Source organism: Varanus komodoensis, unplaced genomic scaffold, assembly GCF_004798865.1.
Source record: "Varanus komodoensis strain SLA01 unplaced genomic scaffold, ASM479886v1 scaffold28, whole genome shotgun sequence".
NCBI classification, from domain to species: domain Eukaryota; kingdom Metazoa; phylum Chordata; class Lepidosauria; order Squamata; family Varanidae; genus Varanus; species Varanus komodoensis.
This window is the reverse complement of record NW_025335727.1, coordinates 13,053,037-13,080,333: the sequence shown is the minus strand read 5'-3', so window position 1 is coordinate 13,080,333 and position 27,297 is coordinate 13,053,037. Positions and strand designations below refer to the sequence as shown.

Sequence of the window (27,297 nt, the reverse complement as noted above, 5' to 3'; positions counted from 1 at the left end):
TTGGTGCTATTGATGGGCAGTTATTAGCACATTTCTGATTCTGCATTTTATTCCTGAATTTTGGTTTCCTTGTGATGTACATAGAAAAAGTCTTTTTGCATAAACAAGCTGTGGGAAAAGGTATAGGAATCAATTGCATGATCAGACATGTCAGAATACTCACTGTAAATTTGTAAAGAAGCCCTTCCTGTTGGTACTTAATGTTTAAGGTCAAATGTGTAGATAAATCAATTAATTGTTCCGTCTTTCATTGATAAATTTTCACTTTGACATTGATTAAATAAACTTTTGATCCAGTCATATGATTCTGTTTGTACTAGAAAATATTCTCTAATTGTGTTTTGTAGGTTCAATAAATCTCTATTATGTACTCTTGAACAATTTTATGAAGATTCAAATAATTTTGTATCTAGAAGTCACTTGAATTATAAAATAAATAATTCTGTTAAGGGACTTATTTTATCATTAACTTTAATTAGAGTTTGGAGGCATATATTAATTTCATTTAAAATTGAAAATATGTCTGCAAGGTACACCCATTATCTGAATCCGTAATCTGAATTTTGAGTAATAATCATGTTTCAGTTGAGTTCTTAAAACTTCTTTCAGCTCATGAAGCCTTCTCAGAATTTTTCCTTGGGATAGCCAGCATACTTCTGCATGTATTTACTTAATTTATTTATTTAATTTCTATACTGTCCTATAGCCCAAATGGCTCTCTGAGCAGTGTACAGTTAAAATGTGGCACAAGATAAAACAGTAAGATAAAAACAATAACATAAATTCAAGCAAAAACAAACATGGCAGCTCACAGCTATTGTAAGGTTAATAAAATTGATAATATTAATACAGTGTATACATGGAATAACAGCATAAAGTAGTTTTAAAATCAGATCTTATTTAAGAAAGTCTGAAAAACAAAATGTTTTTCACCTAGTTCCTAAAGGCAAATAGGGGTTATGCAAAGCACACTTCCTCCTTGAGAAGCATGTTCCAGAGATGGGATGCAACCACTGAGAAAACACTTCTCCAACACCCCCCCCCCCACAATTCTTTTAGGGGTGGCTCCTGGAGAAGGACCTCTCAAACTTGGCCATCTCCCTCCCAAGCACGACTGTGGTAGCACCTGTCTTCCCTGCACGAGCGTGACCGCGGCCATCTCCCCACTGAGTACGCCTGTGCCAGCTCACAGCTTTTGGACTCGCTCAGAGATCATTTTCTCCGAGTGTCTCCAAAAGCTCTGAGGCAGGCCAGATAAATCAGCATGGCGGGCCAGATACGGCCTGCGGGCTGTAGTTTAAGGACCCATGCTTTAGATAACCTGTCCCCAAGCCGTTTTGGGGCAAGTGTGTTGATATCGACACTTTGAATTGGGCCCAGACTTCAACTGGCAGCCAGTGCAGCAGAACAAGGACTGGCATAATATGGTTTTGTAGGCCAGACCTTGTTAACAGCTGTACCATCCTGTTCTGAATCAAATGATGCTTCCAGATTATTTTCAAAGGCAGCCCTACATAGAATGCAATATAGTAATTCAGAAGAGAGATTACCAGATACCACCCCACACCAAGCTCCACATGACCAGATGGGAATGTAGTTGGTAAATCAGCCTGCAGAAGCTGCGGAAGAATGTTTGAAACCAGCAAAGGCTGAGGGTCCTCTTTCCCTCTCCACCCAAGGGGCCATTCACTGGCTCCTGCAATCACAGATGCATGAGAAGACTCCTAGCTGAAGTGCATGGGGGAGGAGAGGCAAAAGCAAACAAGGCAAAAAGTCAGCAACCAGCTCTTGTTGAGGAAGGAAGAATGCTTTTGCCTCAACCTCACCGGTAACCTTGGAAGCTACTTGGAAAAGCTTCGATGGATGGCGCCTGTAGAAATGTTCAGTATGCAAAACACTTGTCTCCTTTTTACAAAAATACCAAGCCTTTTACTCTTCTTTTCCTGCATTTCTGCAAAAGCACTTCAGGCATCTCCTGTACCTATCCACACAGCTGCTTTATCTTCCTTAGACATATATATAGTATACTCCCCTGAAGTTGCAGTTCAGCGTTCGCGGCCTCAGTCTTTCATGGAATTTTCAGTGCGGCAGCTTGCTTACAAGGAGATAATTTTATCCGAGCGAGTCCAAACTGATCTTGCAAGCAGTCTTGCTTGGAGAAAACTAACTCTGCGCGCTCCCACCCCTGCCTCGCCATGCATGCACCCCTGGCCCGTGCACCCCACCTGCACCGCATAGGCGGCCTGCGCCCATCACCGGCACCAAATTTGTATTTCACAATTTGCGGGTGCTCTAGGAATGCAACCTCCACGAATTTCGGTGGACTACTGTATAGTCTTCAGCATGGTAATGCATGGAGAGGGGGGTAAAAAGGCTGAGTTGTATGGATACTTGAGCTATGTTGGCTAGCAAGCACCATGAATGGCCAAAATGCTAGTATGGAGAATAAGACCAAGAGGGGGCTGACAGAAGGAACCATGGAGACCAGAAGAAACAATGTTGCTATTGGGTTGTTGTTTTTTTTGTAAGAAAGGCACACGATTTTTGCCATTTGAGGTAGGAAGGACTTTGTAGGTCTGAGAGAAAATGCCTTGAGGGTGATAGCAGTAAATAAGCAGGTTGGAGGACCTCACAGAAAGGGGAGATGCAAGTCCCCTGCTTTTTATAACGTTTTTGAATAATCTCCAAGTACTTTGAAGCAATTTAAACTTATTGATTCTCTTCAGCTGCTTTACCAGTTTCCTCATTTTTGAGAAGTTTCCTCTTGAAGTCAAACACAACTATATTTGATGTCTTTGACAGTCTTCCACCTAACTGCATATTAAATCTGATACCAATGTAGTCACTATTATCTAATGTATTGACAGCCTTTACATCCTGTACTATATCCTGGTAAACCCCACCTAGGACTAAATCTAGGATTGCCTCCCCTCTGGTTGGTTCCATGACTAAATTTTAGTCTAGGGCACAGTCACAAATTGGATTTTTTTTTCTTCTGCTCCTCTTGATACTTTGTATTCTGTAAGGATGTCACATTTATTTAAAAAACACCGTATATTGGCATACTTTATACTTAAATTACTATACTCTTTATTTCCTATTCTTTTCTAGTTTTATTTGTTCCTGTTCTTTCTTTGCTTCTCCTTATCTCTCTGAAAACACATTTTCTTATGTTTCTAACCTTATGCTTGCTCTGACTTTTTCAGGGAGGTTTGTCTTTCATCTCTCTTTTACTAAGCAGTTTTTAGGAAATAAACACTAGAGAATTGAACTGTACTAGTTTCTTGATAAGCATGTTATAAATATGGCATCAATATTTTAACATAATTTTATTTTTACAGGTAAATGAAATGGAAACTCAACTGCAAAAAAGTTCACAAAAAGCAATGCGATATCAGGAAGAGAAAGTGCAACTTGAAGAAATGATAGTAAAATTGCGACAGACTGTCAGGGAAATGAGGAACACACTAGAAAAATACAGTGCAAGTATCCAGGTAATCAGCATCTTCAATTGAGATGAATTGTGTGTCTCACAGTTAATGTTGACCAAATCTCAGCACCCATGCACAAAAAGGAGACATCAGCAAACATAGGGACTGACTTGATGTCAAAGTGTTTGTAATTCTGAACAGGAACCCTCAGTGTATTGTGTTGCACTTCCTACTTAGATATACGAATACTGATCTAAATTCTTGTGTATCCAAAATGTCACCATCCAGAGGGGGTGATATTCAGGGTGGAGTTTTTTAAAATCTGATTTTTAAAATTTAAATTGTATTGTTATAATTTAAATTGGATTTTTAAATAAAATACTTTGAGAAAAATACCTAAGATAGCTTTTCCATTTAAGATGCATTATAGTCCAAAGGTTATTCATCATGAAATAAAGATTAGTTTTTAATTAGGTAGAATGAGGCTGTGTTTTCATGTAATACTTAAAGTTTTTGGTAAATGAATTCCATTAATCCATTCACAATGTTATGCTCTTCTAGGGGTTTCTGTAAGATGATTGAGCATTTTTTTTCCATCTAGAAGATATTTCAGATGTTTAGATTTATATTTCTCAGAACTTTGAATTTGTGTCTGCAGAGATCACATGCCTCTTCTTCACAGCAAAAATGTTATAAACATACAGGGTTGCGAACAAGACCTTAATCCCATTGTTCCTTTGCAAATTTATGTACACAGAATCAACCCCTTACCTCTTAAGTGCCAAGTTTCAAAAAAATTCAGCGAAGAACATTGTTGGGAGTGGAATAACTGTGCACAGGAAAGCAAGTGTGAAGAGGGAGGGGCAAACAGTAAAAATGAAAGGGAAACCTTTTGACCAGAATACTCCACAAGTCTTTGAATGTATGTGCATAGCCTGAGGTATATCGTGTTATTCTTCCCTTGGAGGAGAAAACCTATAGTGGCAGCAGGGCATAAAAGAGACCCAGTTTGGGAATATTATAATGAAGTTCCGCTACCTACGGGTAAGGCAGGCAAACATGCAAAAGTATCTTGATAACCATAATTTAAATCTACTCTTACTGACTAGTGATTTAAACTGATTTGTTTTATATTAAATCCATCCTGGCAATATCAGTAAGCTTTGGGCAATCATAAGTTCTACAGAAGTATTTTTAAAAGCCTTAAGGAAGCACTGGAAAGTGGACTGGGCACACTTAGTAGCCATTAAGTGTTGAGGGTGAAAGAATGGCTGAGTGAAATCCTGAACAGGTGTACTCTGCTCATTGCTTATTGAATTGCAAAATACAGCTTATTTTATAGAAGGCCTGAAGCTATCTCAGGCTGCAATTCTTTACCTATGTCCTGGGATTAAGCACTACTTGAAATTAATTGGACTTGCTTCTAAGTAGAGTTGTATAGGGTTGTAGTTAATTTTAGTTTTGGAAATACCATATACCTACCATGGATAATATCTCTTAAATGTGATGGTAAACATTTGATCGTGATTCAAATCTCTCTTGCTGAACTTCCAAGTATTTTTTTTACTTGTTCAAAGGATGTGAACTGTTTAAAAGCTTTTTCCACCCAAACTGAAAAAAGCTGAAGTTGCTGTCATGTTATTTGAGACTTCCTGAATTGTTAAAAATTTGAGTAAATGTCTTTTTAAAAGTGTGGTTTTAGCCTTGGGGAGCATTTAAAAAATGCAATCTCACAAGTTTTTCAAAAGCTCCAAAGTTGGAAAGAGGGCAAAGGGGGCTTGACAGTACTAACTTATATATAGAGCATATACTCTTTTTGTTATTTTAAAAATTAGTATTTTAATGCTTAACAGTTGCTTTTTCTTTATTTTTATTTGTTACATATTTAATATATTGTTTTATTGTATTTTGATTTTAATGATTGTAAGCTGTCCTAAGATTAACATCTTAGGGAAGACATATAAAAGTTATAAACAAATAACTTCACACTCTTGGGACACTATCTAGTAGTGGCACCCAATCAGCTATGCTCTCTTCCCCCCTTCTCTCAGCAAGTTGTGTGTTGCATGTTGCTTCTTGAAACCACTTGAGGCACCTTCAGGCTTTGGAACTCAACCAGCTCCTCTCCTACCTGTCTTTTCCTGTACTTACTTGGAAAGGTTAACCTCAGAGTGAGCAATGAATGTGGGAGATGTTTTTGAACTTTTTGTTTCTTTGGTTATAGTTATAGCAAAATTGCAAAACATTTTTAAAATTCCTGTGTCTGTGTACATAGAGATCAATAAAACTAACATTTAGAAATACGCTTTAAGAATGATAACTGGAATCAACACATTAACCTGTGAGCAAGGGAAAAATACTCCTGGCTATATATGGATGATATTTCTTCTGCTAACAGCAGCTTGCACATCATGGAATGTTGCTTAGTAGGACAGTGAGCTTTTAAGAGGTCTGCTACTAAAAGGAAACTCAAACAAGTTTCACATTGATCATGGTGCTTATTTCTTGTTGAGGCTTCATTCCTTAGGATGATAGTTGGGTTAAACAAGTCTGTTTTTTTCATAGACAATCAGCAAGACTGTTTGTATTTTTTTTTTTTAGAGTTTATCGGAACAAGAAGCTCACTTAAAAGTCCAGGTTAAAGAACTTGAAGCAAACGTGATTGCTTCCGCTCCAGACAAAGTAAAGCAAAAGGAAATGGAGAGAAAATGTAATACTTTAAAAGCAGGTAGGTAACTTTACAGAGAATTATGTATGTTGGGAATTAATTCATTAAAGTGCATAAGTCAGGTGCCACTGCCAAAAAGGCCCTTCTCCAGGTAGCTGCCTTCCTAATTTACTTCAAAGAGGACTTTGGCTTTACAGTCCTGTCCTTGGTTCTTCAGTAACAGCTGGCCAGTACTGATAAGTGAGCTTGCAATTCACCCATATTTGTGATGTGGAAAGTTTATGGTTTTTCAAGTAGCCATCTGTGTATTTGTGCAACCTGTCTTCCATTCCTGAGTGGATATGGTTTCTAGCTCATTGTCTTGGTATTCAGAGATGAGCATGAAAGCAGTAACTACACCCTAGCCCGGATAGGACTTTCTGTCTTTAAGTTATTCAGCTGTAGAATTTCCAAATGGTGTCCTGCATAGTCACATGATCCATGTATCAATGCATAGATGATCTCTTGAATATGTACAATCATAGATAAATTGTTTTTCATGTTTACTATCTGTCAATACGCTATACATTTCAGTTTAAACACAGCTTAAGCTTTGAAATACTTAGATTTACAGTGGTACCTTGGCTCACGAACTTAATCTGTTCCAGAACTCTGGTCGTGACCCAGATTGGTTGTGAGCCAAGTCAAATTTCCCCATAAGGTTCAATGTAAATAAGGTTAATCCATTCTGTAAATATTTTTTTTTAATCACAGGGAAGATGGGCACGATCGCGGGCGTGGTCGGGGGGGGAGACGGGCGCGATCGTGGGTACGCGTGGGACGGGCACGATTGCAGATGCGCTCAGGGGCATGGGCGTGATTGCGGCCATCCCCCCCTGCCCCCTGAGCGCCCCTGCAATCATCACCCAGTGCGGAGTTTGCGACCTGAGGAAAATTTTTTCCTAAATTTCTGTTAGCAACCCGATTTAGTTGTGAGCTAATGTACCACTGTAGTTTTCTTTTTAGGAGAATTATTTAATTCATTAAGTAGCTGAATTAGCATGAACAGTGTATTATGAATGCTAATATATATTTTTTCACAGTGTTACGTTCTTAAACATAAGTTTTTGACATAATGTGAACAACTTACCTATGTTAAAATATTTGTAATAAGCAAAATATTCATGATTTTTTAAATATTTCCTTGACAGAATATGACAGGGTTGCTGCGAAAGCTGGGAAAGTGGAAGCAGAAGTTAAGAGACTACATAATCTCATAATTGAAATCAATAACAGTAAACTTAAAGCCCACCAAGACAATCTTGATAAGTTAAACAAAGAAGCAGATCAGTGTGCTTCTGCTATTACTAAAGCTCAGGTTGCAATCAAGACAGCAGATAGGTATAGTTTTATATTTTTATGTACCTTTATCATAGAAATACCAACATTGTACTTCATTTTGTTATAACATTTAAACAAGACAATTATGAAAACTGCAAAGTAATGCTTCAAAGAAAACTTTTAGTGAAGCTCTCTGTTCTCATAATACTGAAATTTGTGTATAAGGGATTGTATGCTTGTCTGGTATATTGTCATATACTCAGCAATGAAAATAAGGTGGCAGGAAATCTACAGAGAGAAACCTGGATGATGAAGCAGAGGATAGGGAGTAAAGAAGAAAAAACACTCAATAGAGAATATTATGAAATAAGGTTAAATGTGTGAAAAATACAAACTCCGTTTATACTGAATGACTAACCATTGGGTTGTTTAAACCCTATAGCAAACCATGGGTTAATACTCTAGGATGTTCTTCCCTCAAGAACTCAGAATTCCAGGTTCATATATCTCAGGTTTGTAATACAGAGACAAAGCTGGAGTAACCAGGACACAACATGCTCACTTGCACCCACATAGACCTAACAAACCATATATTAAGTCTGACTGAGGCCTTAGATAATGTAGTCAAGTCTTTTCTGGAAGTGAACATATGGCCAGTGTTTAGTTTCTCTAAAACTAGGGCGTTTGTTTTCAAAATGAAAGTGCAGGTTATTTAGATCTGTTTCAGGAATCCAATTAATAATAAACAGACACATATTCACATATTTTCTATGTTATATCTTTTTTCATCAGATACCGTCTTATAAATCATTATATTTGTTATAACAGTATGATGCTTCAATAACTTAGAGACATATTCTTCTGGTCTTTTTCAATTGGCATTATACTACAGGCTCTGTCCACTATGGATAATACCACATGTTACATGAGCAGAGCCAGCTGGAGCTGGGGGACAGACTAGATGGCCTAGAAGACCCCTGCTAATTTGCTGTGTTTCTATGGACAACCACTAGAGGAAAGCCAGAGATGGAGCTGCAGATGGATTTAGGGGGTGGCAACTTGTAAAGATGTCAACCACAGAATAATATAACCAGAATATGACCTAAGAGACAGCATGGAAGTTCTTAGCATATATCTTCAGTCATTATTACATATAATTTGAATTATACTCAGATTCATAATTTACCTAGAAAAAGGGCTTCATATCTACTTTTATTATTCTGTGCATTCTGGGTAGAAACCTGAAAAAAGCAGAGGATGCTGTTCTTCATACTGAGAAGGAAATTGAAGAGAATAAAAAGACCATACAAGACTTAACTGAACAGCTAAGTGCACTAGATGAAAGAGCTGCTGAAGTTATGACTGACAGCAAAAAAGCTGAAGTATGTATTCTTCAGATCAGAAAAGTATATAAAATGCTAAAAGTGCTTAAGTCTTCAATGCTACCTAACATTCTAGTTAACAGAAGGGTATCAGGTGCAGGTAACACCATTTAAGTCTTACTAAGGCTGTACTTCCACTGTATGAAATGATGCTCATCTGGGGCCTTTACTATTTTGTACTTGAAAGCATATTGAAGATAAGCATTCTTTCTGTTCTAAATTCATAGTCATTCTATCATAGTGTGGAATAACGAAGGAAACTCACTAGAACAGTTAATCCTGTTTTCCGGTGTCCTAGGTTTATGACCTGCCTGATTGCTACGAGTTGGTAACAGTTGCTTCTGAGTACATTTAAGAGGGCTAACTTAAGCGCATACAATTTCCTGGGATAGAATTCTGCACATGTTTCAGCACTGTATAGCAGACAGAAGCACTGTAGGAAAAATACTAACTTCTTAGAGCCATTTCTTTGGCTTCACTGGACTGCCCGTCCTTTGCAGCTAGGAGGAAAGAGAATCTGGAGTCACACATGCTCTTGACTAAGTGCTGATCAACACAAGGCAGTAGAAAGACGGCATACCTCTTTTTGCAAATGAGTCTGTTGTGGCAGCAAATTCCCTCTAACAGACATTCCTTGTGTATTTTCTACCTGGAGAAAGGGCACAAATTTGAGGCCTGTGTGCAGTGTCAGGTCTTTACAAAATGGGTGAGGTGTGATAGCTGTGATATGCTATGAACTATTTTGTGGAAGAAAGCCCTTGAAGCACTGGGGCTTTGACAGACAAGCTCATTATGGTTCAAGTGCAGAGGACCTCCCTCTTGAGACATTAAAGACCCTTTCCTACTTTATTTAAGTCTTCAGAAATTTTGTAGCTCAAACTAAGAATTCAGGATGTACCAACCCATTCACATCACGGCAGTTGTTGAAGCCTACCAAAGCAAAGAATCTGTAGAAAAAATTCAGAGTGCAACAGTCTTCTTTACGGCTGAAAGAAGGAAGCAGTCTGGTTTACTATGGTAATGTCATCACAACTGCCCTCTCCACTCATGATTGATTTCCTGATACCACTTCAAACCTAACTTCTGAAACCAGCTATAGAGAATGACTCTGTCCAGGATTCTGTTTGGAAACAGGATTCTGTATCAATCACATATATTTAGAAGGCAAGCTTAGAAAGGTATTGCCAGTATCAACACAGTCTTAAAGGACAATTGATCACTGGCCAATCTCCATACCACCATGGTCAACAGTCACCCTAGCAGAGAGGATCTACAGGTCCTCATCACATTTGGATTGGTACAGTTTGAGCTGAGACACTGCTACTTCCACAAAACTATTGGGACAAGCTGGATTGAAGTTCCAGTTCAACATTCTAGCCACTAGATAACAATCCTTCTCATTATCCAAGATTCATTTCCTGGATTGGTGTTTACATTCACCAAGGTGGAGGTTTCTTTGCCTCTAGTAGGTCTGTTTCCTCTGGTCTCACTGTCACAAACAATACACACCGCTGTACCACCAACACATCAGTTGCCAGCAACTTTGTACTTTTTCATGATATATTATTCATTAATGCTGATTCTTTTTCAATGTTTATTTTAATTGAAAATAAAAACTTTTTAATTGTTAGCATATATTATGTAGAAATAGAGCACTAAAAAAGAAAATTCCTTTTGATCACCTAATACTAAAGATTTAACTTCATCCTGATCTTTCTTTAGGAATCCTTACCAGAGATTCAAGAGAAGCATCGCTCTGTGCTTCAAGAGATTAAAGCTATCCAAGAAGAAGAACATTTGCTCCAAGAAGCGGCACTTAATATTCGGCTTAAAATTGAACAGCTGGACAGTCACATTGCAGAACATCAGTCAAAGATTAAGCATTGGCAAAAGGAGGTAATAAACACTTTATATATTACTGAGACTTGGACTCTTAATTTAGACTCTTGAAAACTAATTTGATGTATGTTCAGATGTAAACAGTTGTAGGCTAGGGAGCAATTAGAGCTGAGATTGGGGATTAATCCTCCTAATAACCACAGGAGGAGGGGGTGGACATATTGATCTGCACATGTCAGCTATCAGAAGGAAAATATGTAAATTCTCTCTTGCTCCCTATCTCTCCTCCAAAATACTGCATAATCCAATGTATCCTTCAATTGAACTCAGTGCACCTTTTTGAATGATCTTGCTGCATAGAATTATTGTTTCTTGGGTAAAAGTTCCATATATTACATAATGAGAGCTAGATGCTAGTTCTCATGTCCAAAAGAAAATATAAACATTTAATATATGTATACTCTCAGTAGCAGTAGGCATCCAAGAATTGCACGCTAGAAAACAAACTTAAATTACAATGCCCTCACCACATTTACAGCTGTACACATATGAATTTGACTTACTCTTTAACTGCTTAAAATATATTTCAGAAATCAAAAATATCACTACATTCTGTGAAAGATAAACAAGTTGAAGAGCTTCCCATTTTTAGTCAAGAAGAACTTGAGGCTATTAAAGATACAAATATTATAACCAATCAGATAGCTCTTTTAGAAGCCCAGTGTCATGAAATGAAACCAAACTTGGGAGCCATTGAGGAATATAATAAAAAGGTAAGTATTAGCTTTTTCCAAATTTTTTACAACCAAATATAGCTGCATGGAATGAGATTATAATACCTGAAATTTCTGTTTGCAATTAGTTAAGTTCTTTAGATGGAGCTGTGTGAAACTGGTCCATCTGGAAAGCATAATGTTACTAAGAATGACTTAGATGAAGCATCTGCACACCAAGCCACATAGTTATATACAATTGGTTTGTTACCCCACAGAGTGTGTTTCCTCTCATATGGGAGAGCCTTGGTGTTTGAACTCATCCTGCCATGATTTTTTAAAATCAGAACTAAAGGATCCATTGCACTAGCTTAGCCTGCCCACCTCAAATTATTACCAAAGGACTCAAACATTTATCATTGGGTGCAGGTGCAATTGGAATACATAGCCCTTCATTAAAACATAGATTCCCATGAAAATCTGTTTACTTTTAATTCATGAAATTGGAACATTAGTACCTTTGGCATAAAAGACTGCATTGGACTGAGATGCCTGAGGTAAGAAATTGGGTGAGAGACTATTCTTGTATATGTGTTTGTCTGGGGAAATGCATATACAATATCCTGTCTTTTTAATATACTCAGTTTGAATATTGAGCTGTGGTTGTAAGTAGGAATCATTTCTGATTTTCATGTTTCATTCTTACTTGCTTTTGAACATTTAGGACTTACATAGAAGCTGCAAATTTGCATCTGCATTGTTTTGAGGAAAATATTGTTTCACTTGCTTTTTCTTAAGGATCTGAACATACTTTGCTGTGGTTAATTGCGTACCATGTTTAGATTGCTGAATTATATAAGCATACAGCTATTTGCCAATGGGAAAATACGTGGGCTTAAAGCAATAGTTGATAATGAAATTAAACAGTTTAAGTATGGAGCTTAACTTTACATGGCTGACATTTTCTTGTTAAATTCTAGGAAGAATTGTACCTAAAACGTGTGGCAGAGTTGGATGAAATTACCAGTGAGAGGGACAAGTTTAGAGAAGCTTATGAAGATCTTAGAAAAAACAGGCTTAATGAATTTATGGCAGGATTTAATGTAATAACCAACAAGCTAAAGGAAAATTATCAAATGCTTACATTGGGAGGAGATGCAGAACTAGAGCTTGTAGATAGTCTGGATCCTTTCTCTGAAGGAATCATATTCAGGTTGGTATTATCTGTAACTTTAAGTTAAAGGAAAGCATTTGGAAAGCAAGATTCTCCTTTTACAAACTACAGTAGTGTTACAAAGTGTATAGAATGGTATACATTATGTTTATTAAATATGTATTTGAGACATAACATTAGGCCAATAGCCAAGCATTACAAAAAGAGACTAGCCTTCCTATACACTCACTTTGTCTCCAACCACAACCTTCCCAAGGAAGGAATTCATAAATTTCTGTTTTTGTTATCACCTGAAGAATGGCATAAATGTGCATTAAATAATAAGCATCTTAATTTTGTTTAATAGAAACACGACAAATTCACAGTTTATTAAATTGTCTTGTTTTGAGTAAGCATAGTTAAGACTAATCCGAGGAAATTTGCAAGCTTATATGGCCAGGGCAAGGCCAAGATTATTTCTGTAATACAAAAATATGATTTATTTTTTCAACTAAAAACAGCCACTGAATTTTGCTATAAGTGGCAGAAAATCAAAGAGGTTTGATCAAATCAAACAGTATGGTATAATGGCGGGAGTGTTGGTTTAGGACTCAAAAGTTTGTTTGTTTGTTTCCACTTCTATGCTGCCCTATAACCCAAAGGTTCTAGTCTTCATTCAGCTGAATGGGTGACTTTGGCCAGTCATTTACTCTACCTAACCTGTCCAAAGATAAAATAGACAGGGGGAGAGTTAGTATGCAAGTTACCTTGGTTTCCTTGCAGGAAAAATATAAATACATAAAATTCCAGTAAAAAGGAATTCTGATCCTTGAATGAAAAAGTCCTCTGCCTTATAAAAAGAGGCTGTCCGTCAGAACAGACAAGAATAACTGGAGCATTGGTCTAGTATAAGGCACCTTCAGATGTCTAAGCTAGGGAATTATGATAAATCCATGTGGGGGTGGGAGTTCACTGGATTTGGGTGGTTGTACCTGACACAGAAGAAGGTTCCTGGTTGCACAGCCTTTTTTACCTGAGCATTTGCAGACTTGCAAATTGAGCCAAGCTGAGAGTAAGACTGGGCCAAACACATGAGGAAGGCTGCAAATGTTGGAGGGATGGATTTCAATGAGGTTTATTCCACCCCTAGTCCATGCATATTTTGACTGAGGGCTAGTAAGTGGCTAAGTGTGTGAGCCAAGAAATCTTAGGTTCAGACTTAACAAAATTTCCTTGCTTGTCAGAGTAGCCATCATACTTTGATCCTGTTTCTATTCTAAAACATGAACATGATATTGATAGTATTCATTTATCCTATAGCAGTTTTGTAAAATTACTGAGACTGTATAAATTAAATATTTCTAACATAGAATGAAACCAAGAAAGGTAAGGTCATGAATATTCATTTCTTCCAGTGTTCGGCCACCAAAGAAAAGCTGGAAAAAAATATTTAATTTGTCAGGTGGAGAGAAGACATTAAGCTCACTGGCTTTGGTTTTTGCTCTGCATCATTACAAGCCTACTCCACTTTACTTCATGGATGAAATTGATGCAGCACTTGATTTTAAGAATGTATCCATTGTAGCATTTTACATATATGTAAGTACTGTATAAATTGATACTAGCCAGACTTTAAATATTTGATGTATTTAAGAGTGTAGTCCTATTGCCCGTAAGCAGAAGCTCAGTGATCTTCTGTATAAAGGGGCAGCCAGGGAGGAAGCCTTATGGCTATTGGAGTGGGATAAAAATCTAATAAATAGGGGGAAGCAGAAGGCTGGTGCACTGACTGAAATCAACACAAGTGCATGTTCCAGCCCCCTCCAATCCCCCAGCAAGCTCTTTACGAGGGCAGCAGGTATGGTTCTTTCTGCACCTCCTTTCTGCATGTAACCATTTTTAAAATCAGAAAAATGTGAAGCAAAGTGACAACAACAAAGATCACGGCCATCTCCCCTCCCCCCCACACCCCAAGCACAAGCATGGCCATCTCCCTGCTCCCCCAGCACGACAGATTGTAGTTGCTTTCGTGCAAGGAAGGCGTCTGTGATCAGAGGCGTGACAAACGGATTCGCGGCTCTGCTTTGCTGCACCCCTCTTTAGTGCAGCCACGCTTCTTTGATCACGGACGCCTTCCCTGCATGAATGGAACTGCGATCGTGGCCATCTCCCTACTGGGGGTGGGGGGGAATGGCTGCCATCTTGGTCGCCACCCAAAGCAGTGTTTGCAACTCAAGTAAAAGTTTTTCAGTAATTTTTGTTCATGACCTGATTTGTTTGTGAGCTGAGGTGTTCGTGAGCCGAGGTATCACTGTACTTAATGCCTGGGACAAACATACACCACTTGCATGTAATGGTGGCAAGTTGTGGGTGGGTTAATTGTAGGTTATGTGCAAACAGCCTCACTTTTTCACATTTAGATTTTAGCATTGAATGGATTGTATCCCATGTGTTGATAAGCCCTGTTTTGCCTTTATCTACAGGACTGCAGTGGGGTTTTGTAAAGGATCAGGACAGTTCTTACCATCTTCTTTCCCTATAAGAAAGGCTATCTATTTTAGCTGTTGTCATTCTCTGTGCTAGTGGTGGAATGGTACTAGACCTAATTCTAATTCATTACAAATCATTGCTGGTAGGATTGCTAGTAACTAGCAAGAGTGAAAAAAAGAATAATAAAGGAACCTTCATCAAAATGGCTATGTACCAGGTTTTTTCTTACAGTTCTCAAAATGTATTAGCAGAAATACTAATGCAAATTATATTATTTCCAGGAACAAACCAAAAATGCACAATTCATCATTATTTCTCTGCGGAACAACATGTTTGAAATTGCAGACAGACTAATTGGTATTTACAAGACTTACAACACAACAAAAAGTGTTGCAACAAATCCCAAAGTGATTGCATCAAAAGGACATGCTGAAGTTGGCTCTGTCGAATGTTTCTGAATGTGGAAATTGCTTTTAGTTTAACCAGTAGATCTTTCTAATGGACACATTCCAATATTCAGCTTAACACCAGCTTGCTATAAGTGGCTTAAAATTTTAACATCCTACTAAGGGCTGTTTATCCTCTTAAAATCAAGAATCTCTTCAGTTCCGGAGTAATGCATAAAATATAACTGGATGTGAATGGTTCTGTTGTGCTCAACCACACAGTTGTCATTTAAGAGCAGTGGAATACTGGGGAGCGGCATAAGGGTTGTAGATTTTTTTAAAGCATTCTGTACTGTGTGTTAAAATAAAACTAATAAATCGGCTGATTTATTTTTATGATACTGTAGGATGGTCATTGTTGTAGATACATAAGCTGCAAGAAAAAACTACATGAACAACAGACTGTTTTAATATGTGGAAATTAGAGGTAAGATCAGTTCACATTGTATGTGCAGTTGGTTGCAAAGCAAACTGAGCCTCTTTAATAAAGCTAAACTTACAACAAATGTAATTTGTTATTACTCTTATATGTAAAGATTATTTACATTTACATTTCCTGGGATAAGGCAGTCTTGGTTAAGGCCATTAGCTAAAATGACAGCCAATCCTGGATTCAATACTGGCATTTCTTGGAAGAGCTTGGAAAGTTGTCTGTGTGTACCCTGGACAGCAGTTGCTAGTCAGATCACACTTCCCCCAGTCAGTAACGTCTAGATAGTTTGCATTATAACCTCTCAGTCCAGACCGTTAGCCACAGGAATGTTGCTCCAATTATTAAAGAGGATACAAATTTTGGTTGGCCTTGGTATACATAACCCCAGTTTTGTAATTACCTATCAAGTGTAGCATAAAAGAGTACCAGGATAGGAGCTCACGAGTTAACTAAATTGATTGGCTTTTCTGTTATTTCTCGATTGAATCTGGTGGAGAAGGCTGGGAGGTTAGAAGGTTATTCTTGAGGTTTATGAAGGGATGAAGTGAATTCTGTGCCAGGGAGAAGTGGCCCATCTCTATTGCCTTCATTTTTAGGGTTTGATTGCCTACACCTGGGAGATACCAAGTGAGATAGCAGCCCACCATGTGATTGCTTGTTGAGCATCACAGTAAGGGAATAAAATGCAGGTATTTGGTATTAGTCTTCTGTCCAGCTTTACTAGACTTCTACTTGTGGAACACCTATTACCTAGGTAATATAAAATAGGATGAGTTATTTTTCTGTCAAGGTGACTGCTGAAGGGTGTTCTCTTTGGAACTGGGATTGTAACTTTCTTGAGGTTTTATGTTTTAACTTGTACTTGCTGCTTCACCTTTTAAATGCTAGTCCTTTGTTCCCAGCTTTGCACATGGCATGAATCCGAAAGTAGATGAAGAATGCAAAATGAAAAGTTACTGTGACAATACAGTATTGACGATCCTAAAACCACATCTATCAATAAAAATATAATAGATCAAATTGAAGTTTGGCTCTTTCTTTGCTTATAAAATCAATAAGAAAAAATGAAAATTTTAAAATTTCTAATGGAACAAGAGAGTATTTAAAAATCTCAGGATGTGAAATAACTTCTCAAGTATCTGAGAATAAATGTGACAGGAAAGAATAATGCATCATTCCAAAACAATTATAAGATAATATGAATGAATATGCAAAAACTGAACACAGATTGTCCAAATTATAAATTTCACTCCTGGGAAGAATTTCTATTATAAAAATGAATGTCATCCATTTTTTTTATTTCAGACAATAGCAGTTTTCATACAAGGAAAATTTTTACAAGAATGGCAAAAGCAACTGAATATCTTCATTTGGAATGGGCGGGGGGGAGGACAAGGATTGAAGTAATATAGGGTGAAAATGAAAGGAGGAGGTCTAGCAATACCTGTTTTTAATTTAGATGATGCAGCAAGACTGGTTTGGATTACAGACTGGATTAAAAATCCTGATGAAAGGTTAATAAAGTTGGAAATAGTAGATCTAGAAGAAGGAATGCAAAAGTATTTGTGGAACGAGGAAATCAGATCTAAAAGTCCAGCACAAAATAGAAACCATAATTAGAAATGGCCAAAAAAGAACGTGGAATACTTTAGAAAGAAGTATTAGCCCATTAATATCTCATTTGATGTCTCCAGTAGAAGCATAATATGACAGATATTCAAGGAAAAATAATTACTTCATACCATATGGAGATACAATGTATCAACAAGGAAGAGTCCTGCCCTGGCCAAATATTAAAGAGGAAGAAAAAGGTAGAATGGCTTCTTTATTTACAACTGGTTTCAAAAGGGAAATTCACAGCAAGGAAAAGGTAACATAAGAGATTTAATGGAATTTGAGAACTTGATTTCACAGCAAAAGACCATTTACTAGGATGGATTAACAAGCCCCTAATGCAATATAATGAAACTGAACAAGTTAAAATGTGTAGAAGTAGGATGCAGAGAAGAAATAGCCTTCTACCAAAGGGAAACTTTGGGAGAAGAAATACCAATGGGAAACTTTATGGACAAAATAAATAAAATTCACAGCTAGCCAAGCATTAAGAGAATTGGTACATGAAGTTATTTCACTGGTATCTTATTATAAAAATATTTTAAAAATGGACAAGGAAGTGTTGGAAATGTAAAAAAATGGAAGGGACTTTTTATCATATGTGGTGGTTGTATAATAAGGTCAAAAACAGAAGATTTTGAAAATTAAGTTTTCAATTAATGCTAAGAATGTTATTGAGTATTTTACCACCACCCTTCCAAGAAATACTGGAGAACTATGTATGACAACACCAGCCAGAGCTAAAATTGCAACAAAATGGAAAACAGAAGACTGCCCAACCGGTGAAGGTTGGAAAAAATATGAAGTGATGGCAAAAATAACCAGCTATTTAAATAAAGACCAGTTAAAGGATTTAACAAATAGGAAGCCTATTATATAAGTCACAGAGATGCAGTTAATTAATTTAGTAATAAATGGAAAGCTTATTTTTATTTGTAATTGAAATTAAAAATGCAATCTTTGGATATCATTGACATACAATGTATATAATGATTAGATCAGTATAATTGTTTTCTGAGAGGGAGGGAGAAAGGGAGACAAAATATTTTTAATTGTAATTTTATGATGTGGGAAAAATTGCTTTAACAATAAGCTATACTGCTGTATACGTTAAAGCAATTCTTCATGTGAAATTATTAGCTGCATTTGGCTACCTGCTGATTTAACAAGCATTACTTATGCTTATGTATTATGTGCAATTATAAGTTTAGATAATATGATTATTGCTGATTCTTTGTGAAACTTCCTACATTCAGTTTTATAACCAATTTTTGTATAAGGTTCCTTGGTAACTATCTCATTGTTTTTGTTTCCATTTATAAAGCATTAAAATGCAAAAATGAAAAAGATGAGGGCATCAGCACACAAAGTAAGAATCGCCTTCTAGTCAACAACAACCCTAATAGGTTGCTATAATGATCTACTTTCCACTCCAAATGCCCTTCCAGTCTCAATACCGCCATTTAATTTGATATACTTGTGGGCAACAGGTAGCACTTTTGTCTAGTACCATGGAGTCCCTTACAGGACCTTTCAGCAGATTAACATGCTTTCTCCATTTTTGGAATCAGGTAACACTGGAAAAGTGGATACTGTCCCCATTGCCCAGGGGTTTCAGTATCAAATTTGACAAACTTCCTCCTCTTGGAATTATATTCCACCAACCTTCAATAGCCTTCAGGGTGAAAATTTCTAAGCAAGATCATAGAAAGGGTCTCCCTCATTCAGAAGGTTTATGGTTTCTCAAGGTATTTTAAAGTCCCAAGAAAAGTCAGAGGGCCCTCTACCTGGATTCTTTCATTCTTGTAAAATACCTGCCTATTTTAAATTACAGCACACTCAGCTATACTCTCTTTACATAGACTGATTTGCAACAAAAGACCTCAGGATTCTTTGAGAAATATACTCATCTGTGCCATTCATGCCCATTCCTCAGATTTGCACTGGGCAACCTTCCAAATCAGGTTCATCCTGTTTGGCCTTGCACTAACTGTATAGTGGTTATTGCAGCATAGATAAGAATGAGAAACATAGTTTTTGCCTACATTAATGCTTGACTTGTCATCACCCTATCTCACCAACATTGTGACTGCTCTTTGCCCTTCCAAAATCTCTCAGCCTTCAGATCAATACAGGGGAAAAAATCACCTATCAGTGTTCTTCCTTCTCAAACTCAGGCACTGGCACATACATCACTCCATCTCTGTTCAGATCACAGGAACAACCAACACTGGCGCCTTCAGAAGTTCAAAGTATCTCTACATAAGTGGGACTTTCACCCAGAGATAGTGAAGATGATATTCGGGAAATGTTCAACTGCCATTATTCCCTCAGCAGGACAGATCATGAACCTACATTCTCTTAGAAATATCTTCCTCATAGCTTCCCTTCTGTTTTCACCAATCATGAAGCTGGTAAACATGATATGGAATACGTTTCAAGCAGTAATCACTGTCAACTTCTGTCCATGCTTTCCCCTAAATTATGCAGGGGCATGCACAAAGCCTTGTACTACCATTTCCTCAGATAACCATATGAACATACCATAGCTATGTTTCTGTAGAGCCTGCAGTGTACCTGTAACTGACCCAGAGGTCTATGCATATGCCCAATTCTACATCAGGAAGTGAGCACACAAGTTGTGGCTTTGTTGGGTTCTGCTTATCTAATAATGTTCTTGCAGTACCTGAAAGGTTTGTGGTTCTTGTAAGACATGCCACTGAGGGACAAAAGGGTGACAGGATTGTCATCCCCCATCCTTCTGGATTCTGGAGAGTGTGGTGATGTCCTAAGCCATGGTGAAGCATGCCAGATGCAGTGGTGGCCAGGTCCTTAAAAATGGTTTCAGGGGAACGGAAGGTGTGGAAAAGTACTTCTCTTACCATTTCCAATGGCCTGAAGAGAAAGGAAGAGCTTATAGTGTCCTTAGTCTACCCCAGATGTTTTCTAACCAAGGAAGGCCTCTCAAGGCATGCGAGTTTTCAACTGAAGGCGCAAATCCTTTATTGAAAACAGCCTATTAGTTACTGTTGCAACCATTGTAAAGTACAGAAACACCTAAGCTGAAATAACTATAGTTCATAAAGATGTCCAATGGTGATGAAAACAAATTTGTTTTGAACAAGAAAAGCAATATTCTTGTTGTACACATGAAAAAGTATCCTGTACTTAACTGAAATCTGTAAATAGGAGAGAAGAGGCACGAGTGCCTCCACTTTTTCTAGGCCAAGTTTAGCACCCGTGTATGCGAGAAAAGGGCTAACAACCCTGCATGACCAGCACTCGAGCAACTGGAGTGTAGCTGTTCTTGCCTGCCACCTCTGCTGCCTTAGCAAACAACCCAGGCACAACCCACAATTTTGCATTCAGACATAACTGCCTATGTTTTAAACTACAAAGAGTTCACAATGCAACTATGGGTTGTTCATACTTAACATTTCACAGTTAAGTTTAAGCTATCATCACATGTGAACAGTATCAATTCCTGTGTCTCTCTCTTCAACCATACCTCCCTGCATCTCAAATAGCTATGTGGAGCTAAAGTACTGGCAAGCAGAATGACAGCATTTTGGACACACTTGACCATGACCTCTATTATCACTCAACAATAAATCAACTATTATCCTGTGTAGTGCAGACCCAGTGAAATGAATGGGTCTTAAGCTAGTCATGACTACTTTAAATTTCATTCTTTTAAATGAAATTTCTCTACATATGATTAACATTGGATTCTACCACTTTGGTCTCCTGGGCATTTTTGTAGTTAAGAAACTACACAGCAAGGTTAAGAAACACAGCAAGGTTCATACAACTCTAAATTCAATAATCCATCAAGTAAACAACTGGATGGTAACATGTATAAACCTGATTATACTGTAAAGATCTCACACTTACTCTGACCAACTTTCAATGTTACCCAGAACAGCAATATCCCTTTTTCTTGACTTTTTATTAAATGCTTTGAGAAAGAATGTTAAAATAATGGAATACAAAGTGTTAAAACATTTAGCACATGGAAAGATAGAAATTCTGAATTCCTAATATCTGGAAAAATAGTTCCATTATACATTTTATCATTTAAAAGTAAGAATAATATGACCCCATAATTCTTAAGTAGATGACAGACATTAAGAGAAACAACACATAAGCACCTACATGATGGCCACTTTAAATCCCATAGGAACTTCTTTACTTGGTATTATATTCAATGTGTGGTTGCCTATCATGCAAGTGCTAAAAATTATATAAAGTAGCATCAGCAGCTAACTAAATGGCTATCATATGCTTTATTTGTTCATTCCAGCTTTTTGTGCATGAAACAAACTTTAATAAGAAATGTTTATAAAAATTGTGAAAGTTAGAAAAGTTAGCACAAGCAGTGGCAGATATCAAATCAGTCTGTCCTGTCTCCCAATCTACAGGACCATCTATCTCCACTTACACCCATATTTGTGTGAGGTAGCTTATGCACACATTCTAAGACTAGAAATTCTAAGAACTGTGATTTTAAGATATGTTTATCCCAAGCATTAAACATTGTTGCTGGTATGTCTGTTTGCAGTGCTGTGGTAACTTCAACGCTGCTGACAATAGACTCCACCATACTCTTAATTGCAATCATACTATACTTAGCATCAGGTTAAAAGTAATGGGTCAAACATTAAAATAATCCATTAAGGTTTTCACTTTGTTCTTCACACAGCAAAAGTTACTATTTGAAATATTCACTTTGATGGAACTATTCCATATAGATATTCGAGTAAAAGATCAGAAGTGTGCCACAAAGTTTCTGTCAGCATCTTCAACCTCTTACTTAAGTCTTGATAAACTATTTCCAAGGCACCCAGAATATATGGAAAGGCTATGTCATTTACAAATGATATTAAGTGTTGATTAAAGAAAACAACTCCCAAAACCAAAATAATCAATATAGCTACCAAAGGACTTAAGGACCAGAAAAAATCTTTAGATCGTCTATTCTTTTCACAGTCGAGGCTGCATACTTCTTTTGAAATCAGCTTTATTTTGGGAATAAGGATCTTATTGATCTGGCTGATTTCACTTTTGGTCCACACATCTTTCAGCACTTGCCCTATTCGAGGATAAATTTCAACAGGCTTAATTTTTGGTACTGGTTTTTGCCTCAAAGCTTTAACACGCTGACGGAGATCCTCAACCTTCTCCAGAAAAAGAAGAGGAGACTCCTCCTCCTGAATAGATGTATTTACTGACATTAGTTCAAGTTGCTCTTCTCGTATTCCTTTCATCATTTCAATAAGAGGTTCATATTCTGCTATTATCTGTGCATTCACTTCATCCAAAGCTGCAAGAAAAGCTTGTTTTTTTTGATCAAGTGCATCATTCAGTCTCTTAAAATACTGCAGCACAGTTTTTTTATCTTCTTGAATAATACTCTCACAGTGAGCTTTCTGTATCTCTAGGTTATCAATAAGCAAGCATATTTCACTCCAGTGTTTATCCGTCAATTGCTCAAGGAGTTTGCCAGGAGTTGCTTTTTCTTTCATGTAAGCGCTCTGAAGGTCATCTATAGGATGGCCATTGTGTTTTCCTATTGTAAGACAATGGCCACAAACTAATTTTCTGTCTAGAAGGCAGTAAACGTTCAGTGGCTGTCTATAATGTTCACTACAAGTAGCAACATCTGGATGATCCTCTTGCTGATACTTTTCAATGATTGCTTTTAATGCAAAGTTTACAGGCAAAGAGTCTGTACCAGTGGGAGGAATTTCAACAATGCTTCTACAGTTGGGACACTTCAGTGGAAGCCTTAGGGGTCTCCATATGGAAAAGTTGTTTGACAGGTGAAGAACACTTTCCAAGCAGTTTCTACAAAATGTATGTGAACATGGCAGTACACGGGGGTCATCAAATATACTATAGCAAATTGAACATGTTAGTTCCTCTTCAAAATGATGCATTTCCTAAAAATAAAAAGAAGCATTTGTAAACTTGCAAGAGACTTGTAAGAAGAATTTAAAAACTGGGAAGCCTATTTAATAAAATTATTTTAAATTTCATATCTATGTTACCAGATGAGAGTTAAGTAAATTGCAGACAAAATCTTTTTGTTATATGCATGTACATTCAGCCAAGATGTAGTCATACACTAACAACTCTCACTTTGCCTATAAAATTATATGCTCTCAAGCTACAAAGGAGTTATACAAACCTGTACAACATTCCAATAAAGCAAGAACTTTGTTTATGGCAACCTCTGAAGCATGAACCATATGATTAGATACAACATAACTACTCTGATTTAAATAAAGGTGAAGCATTTCTCAGCAACTCACATAGGTAGCACTTTTTTACTGGGTCAATTCCATAGGTTTCATGGATTAAATTTACTCAGATCCAGCCACCCAGATATCCAAAAGTATGTTGATGATTGGACTATAATGTATCTTAAACAGAAAACTAGATAGATTTTTCCTCAAAAAGCATTTTATTTTAAATTTTAAAATGTGGCTTTTAATTTTTAAAAAGCATTGCTTTTTATCCACCCTCCTTAACACAATTGTTTTACATTTGCTTTGAACTATGATTCCCAAAGAAGAACTCTGTGTAACTTTAAAGCATTCATTTCCAAAGTATGTATCTTGCAGGAACTGCAAGTGTGCCACAAGAAACAATTAAAGTCTCATAAATTCAAGAACATACATACACAGAAGATATCCACATGAAATCTTTGATTTACCATTTAACATGCCTGGACTAATTATTTTCTTGCAATCCAGAGATAAGCAGAGAATGATAAGGCTACCTCTCTGCTTCAAGCACTGCCCCGGGCTTGCCTCTTTTCAAATGAGGCAGCACACCCTGACCAGTGCTTCTGCAAAGATATGAAAGGTGGGCTTCTAGGAGGGTGAGCAATTTTAATTCTTACCTTCTCTGAAAATAGGACAGAACAGAGTTCAAGCATGAAACACTATCCATTCCAATACTATGGGGAAGTATTTTAAAACTTGCACTTTTTTTTGAAAGCACTTTTATATGAATCTATAAGCTAAACCAAAACACTCTGCTTCTCCCAGGAAAAGAATAGACTCTAAACATTTTTTAAAACCCTTAACTTAGAAGGCTTTCACACTACCTGGAAAGAGTGTTGTTCCCATTACACAGAAATATACTGTTCAGTTCCTCAGCTAACATATTTTACAATTTAATTAATTAATTTATATAACACCCAACAGTCAAAGCTTTCTGAGCAGTTCACAATAGCTTATTTAAAAGACAATATAAAATATACCATTAAAACATAAAAGTTAGCAACACAAATTTTAAAACAAAAAACAGAAAAAACAGTACATTCAAGAGACACTGTTAAACCACCAGCAGGCCCCAATAACTGATGAAGTGCCCTGCAGTAGAAGATAATTCATACCTGGCACCAAAAAGATAGTGAAATTGGCACCAGGCAGGCCTCAGTGGTGAGCTTGTTCCATAATCGGCTGGGGGGGGGGGGACAGGACCACTGAAAAGGCTTTCATTGTTGCCACCATCTGAGCCTCCCTTTTGGAGAAATGCTCCAGAACTTTTACAGAGCTGTCCAAGTAGACAGAGCTCAGGAGAGGCTATTAGGTATTGTGATCCCAAGCTCTGTAGGGCTTTATAGATCAAACCTGGAATTGGACTCAGAAGCATATAGGCAGCCAGTGCAAGTGGGCCAGAAGTGGTGTTAGATGATCAGAAAAAGATCTACAGAAGTAATAGAACTACAGAACTTAATAGAGCAACAAAACAAACAGGAAAGGGGTTGGAAGTGTCAGCTGGAAGTGTCTGAATTCACAATTGCTATTCCAAAATATTCCAGTTTGGAAAACTACTGCAATGGTTAGTAACCATGGCCACAATCCATAAACAAAAGAAAAGAAAACCTACCACTAGGCAAACCCAAGTATTACCCATGTACAGAGATTTAGTTTCCTTTGAACAGCAGGTCTCATGCACTCAACCATATCAAAACCTTGAAACTCCGATTCAAAAATGCTTGCTATGTATAACCTAATTTTAGAGCAGCAGATCTGAGCCAATACAGAATGCCTATATTTGGATTTATTCACCATTGGCTAGTTGTGTTTGAGAATAGGCAAAGGACCTGATAATCAGAGAAAGGTTCTCCTCCAACATGTAGTTCATTGGTACTTTTTTGACCATAGTAACTGTACTGAAATAATAGAACTAAACCTTAGTGGGCTTTATATAGATCAATCACTATTTTTTTCTCTGCAAGTAAATCAGATTGTCTGTCTTTATGGTATACTTGCAATATAAGTGAAGCTTCCTTTTTAAAAAGAGCTACTGTAAAGGATATTTATACCTGAATGTTTTATTAGGAATCACAAAATAATGTAGAATTACTCTTCTGGGAATTCCTCTGCCCAAGTCATTTTGAAATGCATAGTAATCGTTGTGGATGAAGATTGCACAGTAAAGATTCCCAGTGAACTGTGCCCTTGGTCTTCTAGAGATTGAGAGCTCTTTATCACATACCGAGCTAGGAAACTATTCCAGTATACCAACAGATGAATGGAATAAATTAAAAAAACTAAAATAATAGCAATACAATTCTATGCAAGTTTTAGACAGAAATATGCCCGGCAACTCCCAGTATTCCCACACATGGTATCTGACTCTTAAGCTTCCTTTAATTCCAATATACGTCAAATGTCTACAGGTTCAGTTCTGTAGAAAAGCATATGCAGTAAGAAATTAGATACCATATGCTTCTATATGAAAAAAAAATATAAAGTCAATTTCTTTCAGGACCTGAAATGGAACTCTTGCAGAGACAGGAAGAAGTTAGTTTTCTTCTTGGAACATTTTAAATATTTTGGTTTTTCAATCAAATCCTGATGAAATTGCAGTATTAACACATGCAGTTGAAAGGCTTATCAGTGTGATGTATTTACATGTAATAGGCTTAATTTTTAAATAATACAAGAGTTTAAAAGCTTAAGGGTTTGCACACACTGCAGATTTCCATTTCTCTGATCATGAAGTTTCACAGCGAGCAGTGGCAATGACCCAATGTAAGTAGGATCATGCTCTTAAAATAGCCACCAGAAGGTGTATTTACATATGAGGGTCAGAAGAGATAAGCGATTTTCAATATGCTTCCAATAAATCAATAGCAACAATCTCTACCTTTACTACCGGAGTAGTCTCGTATTAAGCGTCCGGGGTGGGAGGTAGAGACTAAGTGAGGTAATACCAAAGCAGCACCAAGTAAGGTTCGATGATTATACGACGGCAATTATTTCCCCTTCCCAGGAGGAGTTATCCTTAGTGTTAACCAGTTTTTAAACAGAAACCGAAGCACTTTGTAAACCGCCTCCCCGCCCCACCAGACTTCATAAATGGGATTAAGGGCATCGACGGAGGATGCAATTACCTCCGGCTGTAGCCTCCAGTTCCGGAGGCAGGAGGCTCGCGTACCCCGTAGCTGTTGCACTCCCAGCCTGCTGGCGGGCTGCCTGTGCTTGGAAGGCGGCTGGCCGGCCCCGCACAAACGGAACGCGGGGCGAGACGGACCCTCGGTTTGGTCCGGCTTGACCAAAGCGCTTGGGGCGTAAGGCAGGGACAATGGCGGCGACCCGCCTCCCCTACGCACATTCACGTGTACAGCGACCCACTCACCGCGTGGTCCAGGCTCACCTCGGTCGCCCGCAGCTCCGGGAACGCCAGCAGCTCCCTCGGCCGTTCGCCCCAAATTTCTCTCGGCTGCCTTCGGGCCAGCAGACGCTCCCCTTCCGCCAATCAGAGCCAGAGCAAAGGAAAAGGGAAG

General features: G+C 37.6%; 3 protein-coding genes across 8 annotated transcripts in view; 1 reads left to right on the top strand and 2 right to left on the bottom strand.

Moving 5' to 3' along the window:
• The window catches only part of SMC4 (structural maintenance of chromosomes 4), a 63,476-nt gene extending 46,581 nt beyond the window's left edge, over positions 1-16,895 (top strand). For all 5 annotated transcript variants that reach the window (XM_044434428.1, XM_044434425.1, XM_044434426.1 and 2 more), the window contains 9 exons: positions 3,342-3,494; positions 6,033-6,159; positions 7,290-7,479; positions 8,657-8,801; positions 10,524-10,697; positions 11,231-11,413; positions 12,334-12,566; positions 13,922-14,105; positions 15,278-16,895. In XM_044434428.1, the coding sequence (XP_044290363.1) occupies positions 3,342-3,494; positions 6,033-6,159; positions 7,290-7,479; positions 8,657-8,801; positions 10,524-10,697; positions 11,231-11,413; positions 12,334-12,566; positions 13,922-14,105; positions 15,278-15,454 (1,566 nt within the window). In that variant the 3' untranslated portion in view covers positions 15,455-16,895. The remainder of the gene's footprint in view (positions 1-3,341; positions 3,495-6,032; positions 6,160-7,289; positions 7,480-8,656; positions 8,802-10,523; positions 10,698-11,230; positions 11,414-12,333; positions 12,567-13,921; positions 14,106-15,277) is intronic.
• IFT80 (intraflagellar transport 80) overlaps positions 1-27,257 on the bottom strand; it is a 156,148-nt gene extending 128,891 nt beyond the window's left edge. Inside the window, exon 1 of the mRNA XM_044434434.1 lies at positions 27,150-27,257. The gene's annotated coding sequence lies outside the window, so the exon portion shown is untranslated. The remainder of the gene's footprint in view (positions 1-27,149) is intronic.
• TRIM59 (tripartite motif containing 59) lies at positions 21,420-27,297 on the bottom strand. Of its 2 annotated transcripts, none has more exons than XM_044434436.1 (2): positions 27,168-27,297; positions 21,420-23,431 (listed from the first exon to the last, which is right to left on the bottom strand). In XM_044434436.1, the coding sequence occupies exon 2, from the start codon at positions 23,426-23,428 to the stop codon at positions 22,214-22,216; it is 1,215 nt and encodes a 404-aa protein (XP_044290371.1). In that variant the 5' UTR covers positions 23,429-23,431; positions 27,168-27,297; the 3' UTR covers positions 21,420-22,213. The 2 variants fall into 2 exon arrangements, with proteins under 2 accessions (XP_044290371.1, XP_044290370.1); XM_044434435.1 differs by having other exon boundaries at positions 27,150-27,281.

Coding starts and splice junctions, on each gene's coding strand:
- TRIM59 (XM_044434436.1), bottom strand. CDS start 23,428: ATGCATCATTTTGAAGAGGAACTAACATGTTCAATTTGCTATAGTATA.